General features: G+C 45.8%; 1 protein-coding gene across 2 annotated transcripts in view; it reads left to right on the forward strand.

Moving 5' to 3' along the window:
* The first annotated feature begins 2,625 nt into the window (after nt 1–2,625).
* Nucleotides 2,626–18,607, forward strand: part of CLIC4 (chloride intracellular channel 4) — an 83,407-nt gene continuing 67,425 nt past the window's right edge. Inside the window, exon 1 of one of the 2 annotated variants that reach the window (XM_019512438.1) lies at nt 2,626–2,661. In XM_019512438.1, the coding sequence (XP_019367983.1) occupies nt 2,641–2,661 (21 nt within the window). In that variant the 5' untranslated portion in view covers nt 2,626–2,640. Of the gene's footprint in view, nt 2,662–9,904; nt 10,034–18,607 lie in introns of those variants that run through there. The other variant, XM_019512437.1, reaches the window with a different exon arrangement.

Genomic DNA, 18,607 nt, shown 5'->3' on the forward strand with positions numbered 1-18,607 from the left:
ATGTCCACTGCTACCCCTGCATCTAATGATCTGGTGATCTGATCATAAGAAGCCACCAGGTTGGTCTGACAGGACCTGCCACTGATGAACCTGTGCTGACTGCCCCTAAGCATGCAGTCCCCTGCTGTCCCCTCCTGGATGTGTGCCAGAATTATTTTCTCAAACAGCTTGCCTAGGATCGAGGTAAGACTAACTGGCCTATAGTTTCCCGGGTCCTTCTTCCTCCCTTTTTTGAAGATTGGAACCACATTGGCCCTCTTCCAGTCCTCCGGCACCTCTCCAGTGCACCACAAGAGCTCGTAAAGCCGTGCCAGGGGTCCTGCAATGACCTCGGCCAGTTCCTTTAGAACTCTAGGGTGGAGATCATCCGGACCGGCTGACTTGAATACTTCATCGGTGTAAGAACTGAGTCAGAGAAGTAAGATGAGGAAGATGTGTACACAATAGGCTGGGTCTTAGGAGCTCTGGGTTCAAATCTCACTCCTGCCACAGATTTACTGTGTGACCTTTGGCAGGGAACATGGGTTTCTTCTCTCCAGGCCCTGTTGTGTTTGTTTGGAGTTAAACTCTTTTGAGGCCTTTCTCTTCCATGCCTAGAGCTGTGCAATCTCTGGATGCTTTCATAATATAGATATACTATTATCACAAAGACTCTGTCAAAGCCAGCTTTGGAGCATTGGTTTCCAAACCCCTGCTCTGACCACAAAGCTAGGCTTCTTGCTTTCTCAAGCTCCAAGAGACATGGATTGGCATGGGATCCCTTCGATAGTGACTCAGAGGGCAGGAAATAAAACCCATGTGTGTGTGTCACTGTTCTTTAGTCAGAGGTACAGCATTAGTTCAGCTCAGGGAGTGTTCACTTAATGCTTTGTACTAAACACATTTAACTTCAGACCTGGTTGTGGTGAACAGCATCATCCTGTCCACTTGTGAGTAACTGTTAGAGGAGCTGAGTTGTTTCCAGAGTCACTTAGCAGGCCAAAGTTAGAGAGCCATTTTATGACACATTAGCCTGTTCCAGTTTTTAATCCTGAACTCTACATTTTGTCTCACTAGCTTGAAATCCACTCTCCCTGCTTGTCCTCCCTACCCTGGCAAAGCTGAAGGGCTGTGGAAAATCCTGCTCCTTCCCAGCAATTCAGTCTGAAATTTCAGAAAGGTATGTAGCAGGTACCAGGTAGTGGGTAGGGGTTGGGACTAGTCAGGAAGTCCAGCTCGTTTCTAGGTTCTCCAGACGGGGAAGGATCTAGTCCACGAGCTGGGGACCTATGGATCTACGTGAGCAGGTTCTTCAGACAGGGCAGGACAATAAAGTCCTACCTACACTGCACTGTGGGCCCCCTTATGGCTTCCTCTGTCAACAGAGATTGCCCCCGGAGAGCGAAGGAACTCATAACACCGGGAACTAACCAGCAGAGGGTTTCCAAGCTTCCCCAGCTGGGAAGGAAGAGGATGTGCTCTTTTCTTTCAGGAGCCTTTCCTGATTATGCTCCCAAACACTTCCCTGACCCCGAGTCTCATGCCAGCTGTGCTTGCCTAAAAGGCAGGAAGCCTTATAGATATGAGACTTCCTTCAGGCCTCCTGGTAAAGCTGCTCCAGTCTGCAACTGCAGCTTCTGCTGTTAAAGATCCCCAGGCAGTAGCAGGTGTGCTGGGATGTGTGCCCCAAGGCTCACTGCTCTTGACCCTTTCAATACCTGCTAGTTTACCTATGAAGCTGATGCAGAAGGTAGGTCAGAATATATGATCACGCTATGAAAGAAGGAGCAGCAGTGACAGTGAAGGTATTAAGAGAAGCTGCAATTCCAGTTAGGTCTCAGGCTGGAATAGCAACTGGAAAGGGGACTGCCTCTTCGGTCTTTAAGCAGGCTGGCAGCAGCAGAGGCTGTAATTAATCCCCTTGTCTCCTTTGGAACAAAGAGCTTCCTCTCCTTCTAATTGCCAGCCAGTATCAGCTTCTTTCTTTTATTACCTGGCACACAGTGAATGGCGGCTTCTTGTGCATGGATCCTTATTAAGGTCCACAGGACTGAGAGCTGGATATTTGGGCAGGGGTGCGCTCCAGGAGGTCAGATCTGGCTTGTCCAGTGAACCCAGCCCAAATCCTATGCATTTTACTTCCCCTTTTTCCAGCACTTTGAGGCCTTCTCCTCCCAGCCTGAAACACCTGAAGCCCTCTGATGGAAGAGGCCATCTTATTTGTAGAAACTAAGAGGTAGGGAAACCTGCAGTATGGGGGCATGCTCTGTCTGGGACCTCCAGAAATGAATATAATGCAGCTTCTTTAGTGCTTTAACAAGAGCCTGAGGAGGTGTAGAAATGCCCTGAATGTGCCCTTCAAGGACCAAGGTCCTTTGTACTAGACTGTATATGTGCATATCATAAAAAGTGGCTCCCTGCCCCAGAGTGCCTACAGTTGTACAAAGAACAGATATGATAACTGTGTTTAACTGATCAACTTTTCTATTTTATCACAGCTGTCAGTGCTGAACATCAACATCCGGATGCGAGTAAGCACACAGCCTCCTGGGAAGAACAGCTGCAGTCAGGAATCCTTATCAAAGCAGTGACATCCGTAATTGCTGAGCTAATGAAATCCCTCACTCTTTGGGGGACAGTTTGCCCTGTAGTCCAGATGCAATGATACCACCATGCTGCCAGGTATGTCTGTGTCTTGCAGCTTTGTAAGATCGTTCTTTGCTGTACAACAGTAACCCTTCTGTCACTGATAAAAAGATAGTGAAATAATAATGTCTATACTCAATTAATCACTAGGCCTTGAGGGTCAAATGCATTGAGAGAGAGATTTCTAGTCCTGTATTGCTTCAGGTATCTCTCTAATCTATTGAGGGATTTATGCTGCCCTTTTTCTGAGGTTTTGTGTCTTAAAGAAATGGCCATAAAATGCTGCATAGGGAAAAGAAAGGGGATTGCTGGCTGGCCTAGACTTGTCATGTTTTCTATTTAAGAAACCAGAGCATTTACTCCAGTGACTTCCCACTTGCAAGTTCATTTAAACTGACCTAATCTCAATGAGATTAAATTGACCTAATTTCATTCATTGACACAAAGGTGATTTTGTGAATAAGAAACTGAGCTGTTACTCAGGAGATCTAAATTCAATGCCCGGCTCTGCTACCGGCTTTCTTGATGATCTCAGGGAGGTCACTTAAGCCCTGATTCAGGAAAGCATGTGCTTACAGACTTCAGTGCTGTGCTGAATAGGAACGCCTCTTTTAGAGTCAAGGCAGACAAGGTTATTTGGGTAGATGTGATATCTTTTATTAGATCTATTAAATAGTTGGAAAAATTGTTCTTTGCAAGCCTTCCAGTACAAACACCCTTCTTCAGGTACAGGGAGAGTGTGTTGTTGCTGTGTGCGCTCTCCTGGGTGGAATAGGAGCCAGTATGCAAAATGCAGGGCCATGAAAATGCAAATGCGTAGCAGTGAGGCTCAGAGGCCCTGTGAGACCATAGGTGTGAGACAGGTGGTGGGGGGGATTTGAATTGGTGATGGAATGTGGCTGGTAAAATGCAGACACTCCGTTTCCTGGGGTTATCAGATGGCAGGGAGATTATAATGTACCATCAATCCAATGTCTACATTTAGTCCATGATTTTTTGCATCTGGTAGATTTTATGAAGTGAGGTTTGTAGGCTCGTCTACAAAAGGTGTTTTGTGAATTCCTTTGGAGGATTAGAACTGAGAGACGAGAGAGTGGTTATCTTGAGAAATGTGCGCCCACAGGTCGTCGGGTATTTTTGTCTTTGATAGATTTCCAGCGTGCGTTCATTCTGGTACACGGTTCTTGTTTGGTTTCTCCTACGTGTTTTCCATCAGGACATTTAGTGCACTGGATGAGATGTGTAACATTTCTGGAGATGCAGGTGCAAGATCCAGGAACAGTGATGGATCTGTTGTGGGGTGTAGTTATTGTGGTAGTGTTGGTGATGTGTTGGCAGGTTTTATGTTTCTTGTCCCAGCATGGTCTGGATCCATTCAGTACGCTTTGGGCCAAAGGAAGTTTGCTTCTGGTGATGAGGTTGGCAAGGTTCGGTGCTTGTTTAAAGGCTACGATGGGTGGTTCTGGGAAGAACTTTTTAAGAATTAAGTCGTCTTTAGTATGGGTTGCAATTGTTTGAGGATTTTCCATATGGGTTCCCGGGAAGGGTGGTATGTTGTAACTAATGGTGTGCGATTCATGGGGTTTTCTTTCTGTACAGCAGCAACCAGGTGGCTCTTTCAAAAGGTATGATCTATCTCTCTAGAGGAGTGTCTTTGTTGGGAGAGAGCCCTTTTGAGATTTGTGAGGCGACAATTGCAGGTATTCTCCTCAGTGCAAATTTGGTGGTATTGGAGGGCTTGGCTGTATCTTACAGCTTGCTCGGTCATTTAGGGTAATTGTTGGTTCTGTGTAGATATGTATGTTGGTCCATGGTCTTTGAATCGAGGTCTGTCTCTCTGCCTCGGTTCCCCATTTATAAAATGGAGATGATCATTCTTCCTTCTGCCCACCCCCCACTTCTTCCTTCCTGTCTACTTAGACTATAAATTCTGGATCAGGGACTGATTCGTTGTGTGAGAGACAGTGCCTAGCTAACGGAGCCCCCATCTGAACTGGAGGTGTCGTCATAATGCAAGTAGTAACAAGCCACACATTATTACCTGGACTGCATCAAACTCGTATGTACCCATAACGGTTCAAACATAGTGTGTGAGGTCAGAGGGATTAGGAATGAGAAGATCTGTATGTAGACAAAAATTAATCTACTTGCACGTTAAGTGTACTCAGAGGAAAAGTAAATAAGAGTTGAAGGAAAGACTATTTGTGAGGAGAAGGATGATTTAGTCCTACGAGTTTTAAAAGGCCAGATTCTGATCCCATTCATATGTGCATCAGTGAGATCATACTCTGAAGCTTTCCAGGTGGCCTTGGGCAAACCATTTAACTGCTTTATCTGTCATCTGAAGGGAAGACTAATTAAACTCAATTAATACGTTTTGTTTACATGTTACTTTTATACACAGTTAACTCTTCTTGCTCCATGGATGCCCAGCTGCTGCAATATACTCACAGCACCATAAGCAGAAGTCTCTCCGAGGCAGACTAGTGCAGGGGAGCCTGGGACTGAGGAACTACAAAGTGCTTCACCGACAGCTGAAGTTTTGGGCCTGTGAGCTTTTCACGTTCTTAGTTACAGAGATGCAAAGCCGCTGCCTCCTATGGGGCTGCACCTACCAGGATAAGCCCTATTCCTGCACTGTGCATGTTTGGCTATTCTTGAAGCTTTGCATTAGAGTAGACCACACATCAGCGATAAATTCAGCAAGTGACGTAGCATTGACTGACACTTGTAATTTCAGACCTGTAATGAATCTGGCTGGCTTATCAAGAACCTGTGACAGAGCTACACAGTTCTGCATCAAGCAGGCATGGGTTAAAGTTTTTTCACTTCAGTGTTAGCTAACATCCTGGAGAGAAAATATATCGGTTCAATGCCATTACTTTAATTGAATTGATCCTCTGCAGATGCTGTTACAAGGAGGCTGATGAAAGATGGCAAGTGAGACTGTATTTTCATATTCTGGTCACATACAATAGAGCGGAGTACAAGTACATTGATGTTAGCCTGTGTATTCCTGTTCTCCCCAAGATCAGCCCCAAAGGTCTCTTAAGAACTCGTAGACCATTAAAAGGCAACATCAAACAATGTCTCTTCAATTTAAACTAAGACAGAAACTGGAGCATAGTGTTGAAACTCAGCTGAGAGCTACTTAGACATTATATAAAGAGTTCATTAGAGAAGTTGCCAGCCTAACAGCAACTCTTAGATATTTCATGTGGTTTCAGAGGCCAAAAAGGGTAGAAAAATAAGAGGAACACTGTTATGAACAGTGTTTGATTGTTGTACCTCCAGTACAAAGTGACTGACTCGACTCTGAGTCAACCTCACATGTTTGATTTGGTTTACACCTAATCAGCGTATGGATAAATAGCAAAGCCTTTCACCGGAAATTCCTAAACTAATTTATTTGGAAAGGCAAGGGGAATGCTATTCTAGTTCTAAGAAATAGCAATTAAATAAATATATCAATAGATTTCGTTTTTGGAGCTGAAAGTGCTTGCTTGTTGATATGCATTGGTGGCTTCTCAGTGTAGTGACATGTCTTACAAGATTTTAAAGACCTTACACTGGTGTTTTGATCCTAGATGCCTTTAGCCAGAGCTGTGAATGATTTGTTTTTTGTGCTGGAGAGAATGTGGGGAAGGTTTGACTTTTCTTCCCTCTGCAACAAGGGGACACTTGATGAGGCTGTTTTATAGAGCTCTAAATCATTTCCTCCACCCCTTCCCGCCTTCTTAAAGCACCACCTCCCAGTGACTGACCAAGCCAAAAACATTTTGAGGGCTAGATTGGTTTTTGCAGCATTTCATCTGCACAGAGAAGCAGTGTGAAAACCATGGCCCATGTCAGTATTCCTGCAAATGTGCCCCCTTGCTGTACCTTAACATAGGGACCTAGCACAGCATAGGAGAGCTTGCAGACAATGCGTGCTTTGTCTCCCTCTGTGATCCCAGGCTGGGATGCTGCGTCTAAGCGTTTAACCACCAGATGCAGTAATTACTTCCCCAGGGTGGGTCCCACGTGCCAGGCACCAGGAAAGAACGTGGCGTTACATGGAAACAGGAGTGGTAAATTATCGTTTAGACTCTTAAACTGAAATGACTGCAACTAAAAGTTGCTGATTTTAAATTGTCTAGTAACATTTGTCCCTCTAGCTCTGTGGGTTGTGCAACTGCATTTGGTTGCAAAAGCTATGAAAGGAAGTCAGTTTTAGTGCATGTTAAATATAACAGGCCATATCCTCAGTGGTGTAAATCAGTATTGATCCATCAGCATTAGCACGGCCTTGTCATTTTACATCATCTGAAAATCTGACTATGGATCTTCAGCAGCAGTGTGCAGTATTAATTAAGGGTCCAATCTTGATAAATGCTGAGTGTCCCCAGCTCTAACTTCAGTACCGTGCTAGATCAGGCCCCAGGAGCCTACAGGTAATGCTACGATCCGGCACTTGCCCCAGATGAAAATGAGCTGTCTAGGGATAGCTGATTGTGAGTGGTAACCAACTGGTACTGATTTGTCAGAAACAGAAGTTTCCACTTGCACTGCCCATAAATCTAATATTTTAACATCCCCTGATTTAATAAGTAAACACTTCTGAAGATGAGGTAATAAAATAATCACAAGCAAGCTCGTTGTATGGCGTTAGATGATGGATGTAGCCAAAATGCTTTCAGTTTAGCAAATGTGTCTAGGTGGGGTACCAGGAATACTGGAGATTTTGGGATTTCACGCTGGGAGGGCAATAGTTTAAATTACAAAGAGGAAACCATTGCAGCAGGGTGTAGGGGGACCTGTCCGCAGGGAACAATACTTACTCTGAAAGTGCTCTTTTTTGGAGAGTTCTCAAGGGATTTCTGCAGCTTGAAGGGGATGTGTTAAGCTCAGACCAAGTCTGAGTTGAAGAATGCGCCTATGTTTAAACTGTGAGAGGGTGTATGATTCAGTATTAAGTGCAATGGATTGTGAAAACTTTTTTTTTTTTTAAATCTTTCCTCAATTTTCTCAAAAGGGCTGAGGTTTTCAAAAGAGCTGGAGGGAGTTAGAAACCCATACTCCAGTGAATTTCAAGTAGACTTGGGTGAGTAACTCACTAAAGTACCTCTGAAAACTGGCTATAGATACTGATTTTTTTTTTTGAATGTTTGGGTTCAATATGGAATTAAATTCCATTGTCTGAGTGCATGGAGGGGGCTGGAGCTGGGGGTTGCATTCCTTTAATTTCCAGCTGCTTTTCAGATTCAAATAAATATGAAGATGGAGAAAAGTGAAGCTATGGAACATTGCACTTACTGCTCTGTAGAATGGAAATCAAGCGGCAGTATAATGGGAACGTGAATGGCCTGGTAGTCTGAGCCTGCAAATAACAGCCAGGAATTCCTGTGCTCTGATTCTTTGGCTCGGGCACCAATTCCCTCTTACACTGTGAATAAATCACTTCACTTTTCTGACTCATTTCTTGTCATTGCAGAATTTGCATACTTCCTTCCCCATAGATGGTCATGAGGATTAGTTATATATTTTTGCCATGCATTTGGCAGGTACATTTTAGGCATTATTTTTAGCATGAAACCTTTGAACATGGGACATCCACCAAATACAGAAAGAGGAAATGCCCCAAACTTTCATGATTTAAAAAAAATTATGAACCTCATTAAAGAAGGTGGCTTCCTTGTACAGGAAAGGACAAAGGGTTCAGAAAGAGATGGAGCAAAAGCCTACAACTGAACATGTTTAAAGCAGGGGTGGGGCAATGATTTTGGGCGGAGGGCTGCTTACTGAGTTTTGGCAAGCCATTGAGGGCCACGTGACAGGCAGCCCAGGGGCAGATAAATATTAATTTTATAAATTTTAGGGGCCCTGCAGGCTGGACAAAATGGCCACATTTTGCCTACCCCTGGTTTAAAGGTATGCTAGAAATTAGGCTAGGCTAATGCAGCTGGACAGAAATAAACTGCTCATTAACTCCCCTGCAAGCCAATTACCCCTCCCCCCCCTTAACAGAGAAGAAATTCAGTGGTGATGAATAAAAATGGACTTGGCAGAGGTAAGAGTTTGTTTCAACCACTGGAAACACGGGTGCAATGTGCTATGGGCCCAGACTTCATGGATGAACCTCTGTCCTCCTTGTTCAGGAAAGTAGGTAGCACCAGGCAGCTCTTACAAGAGCTCGACTTTGACTATAGTGTGGTAGTTGGGAGACTTTTTCTGCTCTCATGGAAAATAACGCATTCCTTTGCTATGGACGAGGCCCCTTGGGATAGCAAAGACTCGCTCTGCGCTCCCTTTCACTTGCAGGACATATTTGACGCATGCAGTTCTTGCATCTGGGCTGGGACCACCCGTTCGGGCGGCATTTCTGCACGGTTGATGCATTCATTCATCCTTTCTGTTCACAGCGGCTCTCCAGCTATCATCTGATGGTATCAGCTTTCCGTTCGGATTAATCTTATCTACAACACCATCCTGTGCTGTTTTAGCGTCACGAATCACTCTTGTGATGTATTTTGTGCTGTGCCAATAAAGAAAGGGGCACCCCTGAAATCGATTGAGGTAGTATCTCTGCTCCAGCCTGGTTTACGGGACTTTCCTGAATCCCTCTCGAAACGGCCTCGGGAAAAGGAGGAGTTCGGCGACTACATCTAAGACTCAGGCGTCTTTTTGGAGTCATAAAAGCCGCTCTGTTTGCAGGCAGCCTGCCTGCTCCGCTGCCCGCGGACAGTGCCTTGCCGCCTGCGCCCACACCGGCTATTTCAGTGACTGCAGCCCTTATAAAGCAACGGGAAGGAGAAAGAAAAAAAAAGGCAGGCTGTTTGGGTTTTTGGGGGGTGTTTTTTGTAATGTCTGGTTACCTAACGCCTCTGCAGGAGAAAAGCTCCACCCTGACTCTAAAATCAATCCCCGCCTGCCAGCAGCTGTATTTCCCTGCCCTGAGGCAAAGGGTCCTTTGTGGGCCCCTGGCTGAGCGGGCAGTGGCACAGGGGAGGACCCTCCCGAGTGGTGCGGGAGGAGGGGGGTGCGTTTCCTGCCCCTCTTGGCCCAGCGCGGACACGCGAGGCCGGGGCGGGGCTGCTCCGCTCTGCTCTGAGGGGAGCCTGAGGCACACAGAACCGTCCAGAAGCGGAGGGGAGGGGGAACGACCCCTCGAGTCCGTTACTCGGGCCCCGCCCCCTAAACCGCCTGTCTGGCCCCGCCCCTCCCATACAAGGCGCGGCCCCGCCTCCCCTATAAAAGGCGCCGCCCTCAGGCCCCGCCTAGGGGAGCGTCCCGCCCGCGGCTGGCGGCGCCGTCCGCAGTCGGTGGCCGGGCGGGCGCGGGAGCAGAGCGGGGCGGCATGGCGTTGTCGGTGCCGGTAAACGGGCTGGAGGACGGCGATAAGGAGCCGCTCATCGAGCTCTTCGTCAAGGTAGGTGGTGGGGCGGGTAGCCACTTGCATCCACCTCGTTTTTACCTCGGTGGCCCTTCCGCGAGCGTGGGCCGTGCCTGGATCCTCCCTCCCCTCGAGTTTGTTGGGGGTTTCTCTTCTACTGCGGGAGGGACCATGCCCCGGGCACCCCCCCCTCCAAGGCAAGTCGCCGTCCTCTGGGTTGGAGCAAAGGGCCGCAATCAGGGAATGTCCCACCCTTCCAGGGTGGTGCAGCGCCTTAGGGTCTCCCTACGCTGTCGGGGGGATGTATTTAAAGGGTGTTTGGTTTAAAGGGTGTTTGCTGTCCAGGAAACGAGAGAGCGGCCAGTGCTTTGGGGATGCAGTAAGCAAAAAGCAGGCTCCGTCTACAGAAACGGAAAGAGAGAGACAACTTCTGTGTATCAAATGGACCCCGGGTCGGACCAAAACGAGAGAGAAAACTACCTCCCGCTAGCTCCCCGGTTGTGTTAAACGCCCGGCTCATCCGATAGACGAGGAAGGAAGCATGTGGTGATGTGTTGTGTTTCCCTTGATCGCATCCTGTTGGTGCCATCTGGCTCCCGAGTGTTTCTGCATTTGTATGATGCAATATTTTGGGTCCCCCGCAGCTGCTTGCCGATGCGGCGTCTTTCTTCCTTCAGCAGTGAGAAATAAATACTGTGCGCGTCTTTTTTTTCCTCCACGTTAAACACGGGTCAGACTCATTAAAGAAAAATACTTTAGAGAGTCCCGCTCTGGTTTCAAACCTTTCAAAGCAGGTGTCCATACGTTGCAGTGGGAGAGGAGTTAAAGCTCTTCAGGCAGTGTTTTGGGAATTGATTGTACTAGCCCAGGTGGCAGAGTTGTGATCGGAAAATTGGTGTTGAATCTTTGTCTTTTGCAGCAGTTTTATTTGTTAGTTGGTCCACTCAACATGACAGATTTGTCCCCTCTGTTTTTTGAGAGGCAAGGGTGTTTTGTAGGATCTCTTATTGAACCAGCTGCATAGTTGGGGGAGAGATTGGCTCAAGCCTTCAGGCAGAATGTGTCCTTGGTCTCCCCCAGCTATAGTTCAGAAAAAGAAGTGCATTTTGTAGCATCCTCTTGTACGTTTCCTGGCCCATTGATTTAGTACAAGAGCATTCCAATCCTTTACAATGGCGGTTCCCAAACTGACAGGTTGTACACCACCAATTTAAAGTGATACAACCTTAAAAGGTACCACCAGCAAATTTTTTCAGTTGAACCTTAAGTACCATCAGCAAATTTTTTTGTTGTATAAAGTAATTATAATAAACCTGTTTAATGTGTACCACTGGTGGTATGTGTACCACAACTTGGGAACTGCTGCTCTACAGTGTGGAAGATAATGCAGTTCTGTGGAGGCGAAGCTGGTAGCAGACTTCAGAGAAACTTTTGCAGCAGATGATTGCTGATTTGTGTGTCTGTCTTGTCAAAATGTTTTAAATCCTAGAAGCAAAGGTTCTGTATCAGGGTGGGCAATTACTTGTGCTGGAGGGCCACTTAATCAGGAGGCGCTATTTCACGGTCAGGGTGGCTAGGGTCTGGAACCAACTTCCAAGAGAGGTGGTGCAGGCTCCTACCCTGGGGGTTTTTACGAGGAGGTTAGATGAACACCTTGCTGGGGTCATTTGACCCCAGTACTCTTTCCTGCCATGGCAGGGGGTTGGACTAGATGATCTGCTCGGGTCCCTTCCGACCCTAGACACTATGAAACTATTAATGAATTTTGGTGACCTATTTGGCGGGGGGCGGGGCAGAAGGAGGAGCAGCTAGGATGATGGGAGTCAATTCTATCTGGCGTACCAGCTGCCTCTGGGAGCCTGAGGAGGGAGACCTTCACCCTGCACCTCCATTGAGCTGCAGCTGGGGCCGGGCTGGGCTATGCAATGCAGACTCCTCCACTCCCCGCGTTCATCCTCCTCAGGCTTCTGGTAGGGGCAGGCTGGATATGGTCAATGGGCCATATTTTGTCCGCATGTGCTCTTTATGCTTACATTTTTATAATATATATTTATTCATTTATATGTATAAGTACAGCAAAACTCTGTTAACCACTGTATAAGCTGGCATGTTCCATTAACCGACGTGCTGGCCTGTAAGGTAAAGTGAAACCCGAAGTGCCCACTATGGCAATCCCAGTTTCTCCAAGCCCCCACGGCCTGAGCCAAAACAGCCTGCGCTACCAAGCCCCCACGGCCCGGGGCATAGGCTGCATGGGGCCCCCCTCCGTGTCCCTCGGGGCCCATGGGAGGGTTGGCGATGCTGCAGGAGGGGCAGCAACACAGTGGGAGAAGCAGCAGCCCAAACAGGCAAAGACGCCTGTTTGGGCCTCTCAGTTAACTGGCATATTTTGTTATCCGGCACCCCCCATTCCCCATGGGTGCTGGATAACAAAGCTTTTACTATATATGAAATTGTTTAAAATGTAGATTATTTCTACATACAGTATTAGGTACAGTTGTCCATAATGTTGATTTGTGGTAATGCTCAGGAGAGGATTTGGGACCTGTTGACTGGGACAGACTGAACTCAACATAGAATAGATTTTTCAGAATTGCCCAAGTGATCTGGGAGCACAAATCCCGTTGACAGTCAGTGCTCTTGGGATAGAAGCCGTTGGAGACTATTCAAGGAACCTGTAATTGAAGATGAGTGTCGTGACAAAAATGTCCATACATATCTGACATACTGCTTGTACTCATCTGCTAGCCTGGGTGCCTTAGATAAAAACACGCAAAAATAGAACCAAATCCTGCAGGAAAAACTTCATCCTAGTCACAGGTCAGTGGGTGGGGTTTTTCTTTATCTTGTCCCAAGCTCTTCAGAAGTGCACATGCACTTTCTGCTGTGTTGGCATGTTAATTATATTAATCTACCCTGAAGTTGATTATTAGTTGATTATCTGGCTTTTTAATGGAGATCAGGACAGAGTTCTTGAGGGATTTGAGAAAGAAAGGTGTGGTTTTGTGGAGAAATTTGAGGACATTACATACATAAGAAACGGTAACGAAGTCACAGAAGGGCGTGTATGAAAAGCATGTTTATTTTCTGTGCAGCTGCTGTGTATCTGGGAGGATGCTGAAACATTTGTGGTAACTTACTATTTATTTCTCTTTTCTTTTCTCTAATACAATGTGTTCATTGCATGACAACTATATGTTATATAGTTGTATGTGGGAAGTGCAATGCTCTGTTTGTGGAAAGGGAGAGAGATTCCTTTCCTCCCTCCTTGTGCTGGTGAATGGATCAAAAAAAATCTTTTACCTTGGCTCTGCAGCCTGTTCCACAGGGTAAGTGCATCAGTTTTCCTGGGAACCATATCCTTTTGGTTATTGCTTGGAAGAGAAACTGTTGAAAATAGTTTTCACTTAACCATCCTGCTAAATGGCTTGTACCAGGGGTGGGCAAAATGTGGGCTGGATGCGGCCTGCCAGGCCATTCTATCTGGCTCATGGAGCCCCTTAAATTTTCCAAATTTTTTATATTTAGCTGCCCCTGACTACCTGTCATGCGGCCCTCAATGGCTTGCCAAAACTTGGTAAGCGGCCCTCCACCAGAAATAATTGCCCGCCCCGGCTTGTACTCTTAAGGACAGGCACCTACTTCCTAGCTAATCCCGAGTGGTCAGAATGTGGAGTTCTAACATCAGGCGTTGTGCTTGATGGAGAGGTGCAGGGGGCAGGGTGTCGGGAGATGTGGGCTATAAATAAAAATAAAAACAAAAAGCAAAAAAACCAAATTATATGCTATTAACTAGCAAACATAAAACTGAAAGGCTGCACAGGATAGGGAGCATAGGTAATTGCTCTTCAAAGTGAGCATTTAGGTCTGTGGTTTCTACAGTGCAGTGTTAGTCAGTGAGGCTCTTAATATAGTGGTAATGGAAAGACTTTTGACCAATCAAAAACTCTCATTCATGAAGTCGGTGTCAGCTGCCAATGGCTGAAGGGTGGTAACTGTGATCTTGGTAGAAAGGATTGCAGCAGACAGGCTAAACTAAGACAGAGTTACACGTTAGAGCCTTAGAATCAAGCTTAAGAAGCATGCTATTTAGTGGCTGGGTTCCCAAAATTTTGGTCTTAAAACATGTTGCTGGTTTGTGATCGGTGATAGAACTGTCTGGGGTAAATGTGCACATGTCTCTGTCATATATGTAACAGAGCTAATAGTGTAATCCTAATAATTGAATTTTGTCTGAAACGACTGGTTATCCTAGGGCCTGTTGTAATTCCTGCTTGCCACCTCTTTGCTAAAATATATGCAAAACAAGCACTGGGTATGTAGACAGGCAAACAAATTTCATAGCGCAAAACTGCGGAATAATGCATGGTTGCGCTTTTAGGATGTATGCCAGTGGTCTCTGGTAATGAACAACTTCAGCAGTTGAATTTTTTTGTCTTTCATTAACCTCATTGGTGGGCTGCCCGCAGCCTTTTTTTAAGTTACCAATGCAAATATTTACCAAGGCTTTTTCTGTAAGAGCTGTTAGGAAGAACTAGTGATGTATCTGATTTCTCATGTGCTTTCAGCATGGCTTCCTAGTATGTTTACATGTATTATTGATAAGGGAGGTCTGCTTCTATTGTCTAACTGGAATATTTTAAAACACCCAGGTGGCTTCTACAGTAGCAAAGACTGAAATGAAATGAACGTGAAATCATGTACAGCAGCTCGGGCAGTACAATTTGATTAGAATTCTAATAAAACAGCATACGGACATCACCTTGTCTTGATTTTTGCCTTTTAATAAAAAATGTTATCTGGGTGTCTACGTAGCTGAATAGAAGCACTCATCTGCGAAGCCAGAGGACACAGTACACAACTTCTTGAAGGGCTTGTTTAAGATATTTACATGAGAGAGGTGGATGAAGGCTGCCCAGAGTTCAACCCACCATGTTTTAGAGGGTGGCCTCTGGCTGCATTCTTTCTGTAACAGCAGGGTGAGGACGGAGCCTATCAACAAGTGCTGGGGAACTTGATAAAGAATTCTTAATCATACCTACATATTTTAACATGACATGCCAATAAATAGGGTCAGTGTGTATTCGTCTTCCCTGGAAGAGTCTAATATGGGGCATTCCATCTCTCTCTCTAACTCTTTTTCTTTGCTTCAAATGAAAATGAACAGAAATGTATGTTGTTTGTAAGCGATAAGTACAGCTTTCTTGCAGCCTGTCGGTTAGGCCTGCCTGGCAAATTTAGGCACCCCTTTTCAAAACAAGTAATCCTGTAGACTGCATTTAAACATGGTGAGTTTTTGAAGTGCTCCAAATTGGAGCATTTCAAATGCATATCTGTCCATACGCATAGGTTCTATCCTGCAGGCTTTCTGTCTGTCTCAAGGTGAATTAAAATGTGTTCAAGGATAGCTGGATTTCAGCCTTAGCCTGGACCCACAGACTTTGAATATAAAGATGCAGTGCCTTGTGTGCCTCCAGAGGGTATTGGTCTTGGGTATGAGGATTGCAGAACAGGAACAATGGGGACGGAATCTGGAATGCCGTGAATCGCCATGATTTTCTACTTTGGACGAGGCCACGTACTGACTAAGTCATTGTGCCAGCATACTCCCAGTTTCTTAGCTGAGTGGAGATGAAAGAAAATGAGCCTTCATACTGGAGAAGCTCTTTTAAGATCTTTTTATGTAGTGCAAAGGCATATTACCCTCAATTACCTGTCCAGGGGATAAACTAATAACCCAAACAACTTGCTTAACCAGAGAACTCTAAAGCTCTTGAGTAATGGAATGAACATGTGTGAAGCTGCTAAATCTTGTTTTTGTTGGCTTGGTGTGTGAGGCCTTGCAGTCCACTTGATGACATTTCTGCTTTTTTCTGTCTATAAAACAATGGCTTTTGAATGCTACAGATAATTCAAAAACTTGAAGGCATGTTCTTGATATCAGTGGGCAGAATCTTACTATTGATGTTGAGGAAAATTGTGAAAGCACAAGGGATGAATGTAGCTCCTGCCATCTGGTGAGCAGAGCCACTGGTTATAAGCACCTCTACAGTAACATATAGATCAAAGTACTGGCTGACATCATTGAAAACCTTCCAGAGTAACAATAGCTCTTTGTTATCTCAGTCTGTCCTTCTGATGGAGTTTTATATGGAAAGGATAAATAAGGGTGGGGAAGGGGAGACTCATTCAGCTGCAGATGCTCTGAGTGGGTGGGAGGTGCAAGATTGGTGTGAAAAGATACAGAATCCTGGCACGGAGATGGCATGGGAGGGGTAAGTGCGTAGGACTAGTTTCAGAAGGCCCCTGAATTAGATCATGGGACAGGCACATGAGAAACATGGGGAGAGCAGAGAGGTAGGTAACATTCAGTGCACACACCAGCACAAGCTGTGTCTGCAGAAGCAGCGATGCTTGTGTCCTTTAAATATTAAAAAGGAACAAATTGGTGTTTCAGATGCATTGTAGAAAAGGTTCTGCCAGCCTTCATCTGAACTGGATTTTCACTGAGGCTGTCAACCATAGAAATACCTTGTGTCCAGGGTGGATAAAAATCAACAATTAAAAAAAATAGGATTTTTTATTTAAATCAGATGTTTTCCATTTTTATTTAACCATATTTTTTATGGGGTCTTTTTTGTTAACATGCTTAAAAAAACCCCAACCCTATATAAGGATAGTTTTAATTTAAACATGTTAAAGCTCAAAGACCACCAGGGAATAGGGATTATAACATCTAATTATATACTATTTGAGACAATATATTTATGTAATCTTTTTAGGTCACAAGAGGGTATGGACTATATTAGAGGCCCAATCTTATGGGGTTCTCGGCGGCTACTCCATAGATTTTTTTTTTTTTAAAGATTAAAGAAAACCACTGTACCCAACAGGACTCGGTGCTCAGTCTATAAGATCCCATTAAGCATCTCTGTGATGCTTAGTTTTAGTTCTCAAACTGGATTTGTCTCCAGAGATAACATCCTTGTTAAGCAATATATGGAGATGAGAGAAAACAGATCTGATTATCTACCCAGCAGCCCTCTTGTCTCTCTGCAGGTTTCTGTACACAGTCAAGCCCTTACCTTTCTCTAAAAGTACAACATTTCAAGAAGTTAAATGAATAAAGGATATCAAATAACAAGAATGCACTTTTTGTAGAAATCAATCATCAAATCGAGGCTTCCAGACCAGTGATTTAAATCAAATTGATTTAAATCAAGTCCACCCTGCTTGTGTCTAACCTGGTAGATTATTGAAGGATGGGGTGTTACATTACTGGGGTTAGCAGGGAAGGTTGGGAACAAGTAGTTTGATGCCTAGTTTAACTTTTAAAAAGCAGGGTGGGGTGCAGATCTAAATGCTGCATAGTCTGGTTTAAAGTAAATCCTTATGAATATCTTTTTCTCAGACTCTCTTTTCTGTGCTACCATGACCTATTTTAATAATGTACAATTAAAATGTATTATTGGGTGCTTACTCACTTGTGGTTGACAAGCTAAAAATTCTTAGCATTGTGGTCTGCATCTAAACTATTTAGAAGATGACTTGCATTGAATTTAAAATAATATGTAAACACTAAGTATTTTTTGGGTATCTCTTCCATTAAGGCAAGGAAATTCTTTCTTTTGGACAATCTTTCTAAACCAGGGGCAGGCAAAATATGGTTCGTGGGCCAGATCTGGCCCGCGGGTGCCCACCAACTAACTGTATCCTACCTAGTCCACATACCTTGCTCCTATCTGGTGAGCAGAAGGGGCCCAGCCAGTGTGCACAGCTTCTGGGCAGGGTGGCTGCTGCTGCCATTGCTGGGGCACCTGCTTGGCTTCCTTGGTCTCCAGCAGCTCCTCCTTGTCTCCCTGCTGCAGCACTTGCTCCAGGTAGCATGTAGGGAAGAGGTGGGGGTGGGGAAGCTGCACTGTGGGCTGGGGAGAGCTGCTGCTGGGCAGGTGTGGGGAGCATGGGGCTGGCAGGAGTGCAGAGCCTGTGCCCAAGGGTGTGGTGGGAGAGTGGAGCTTGGGTGGGCAGGGTGTGTCCCCCTTCTGTGCTGCACACCCCTTGCCAGTGGTGGCAGCAGCAGGTAGGGGCCCTCAGGGTGCTTGTGGCACTGCCACCCAGCAGCTCTCATCTCTGGCCAGAGCTGCATATGACAGCAAGGTGTGCAGCCACTCTGGCCTGCCTCTATTGAGTGGGGCTCTACACAGTGCATTAAAAGCTCCTGGCATTTGCATACCACCAGGGAAAGGCCCACATGATGGAGCTGGCTGCCTTCCCTGTCACGTGCAGCTGCCAGGACTCCACTGGAAGTGCCAGGGAGCCCTATCCCCTGCCTTGGTGGTGCACAAGTACCAGGAGTTGCACATGTCCTGTGAAGAGCCCTGTGCAATGGAGGTGGGCTAGCCGGGCTGTGCTCCTTGCTGCCATGTGCAGCTCTGGCTGGAGCCACACACCACCAGGCAACAGTGCCTGTGCAGGCCACAAGTACCCTGAAGGCCCACCATCTGTTGCTGCTGGTCGTGGCAGAGGCTGTGTGTCATGGGGGGAACCATGTGGGGTATCCTCACAGCCCCCCCATCCTCCCACACACCCACACTCTTCCTCCACAGCCTC

Source organism: Gavialis gangeticus, unplaced genomic scaffold (assembly GCF_001723915.1).
Source record: "Gavialis gangeticus isolate Ggan-Ray unplaced genomic scaffold, GavGan_comp1, whole genome shotgun sequence".
Classification (NCBI taxonomy): domain Eukaryota; kingdom Metazoa; phylum Chordata; order Crocodylia; family Gavialidae; genus Gavialis; species Gavialis gangeticus.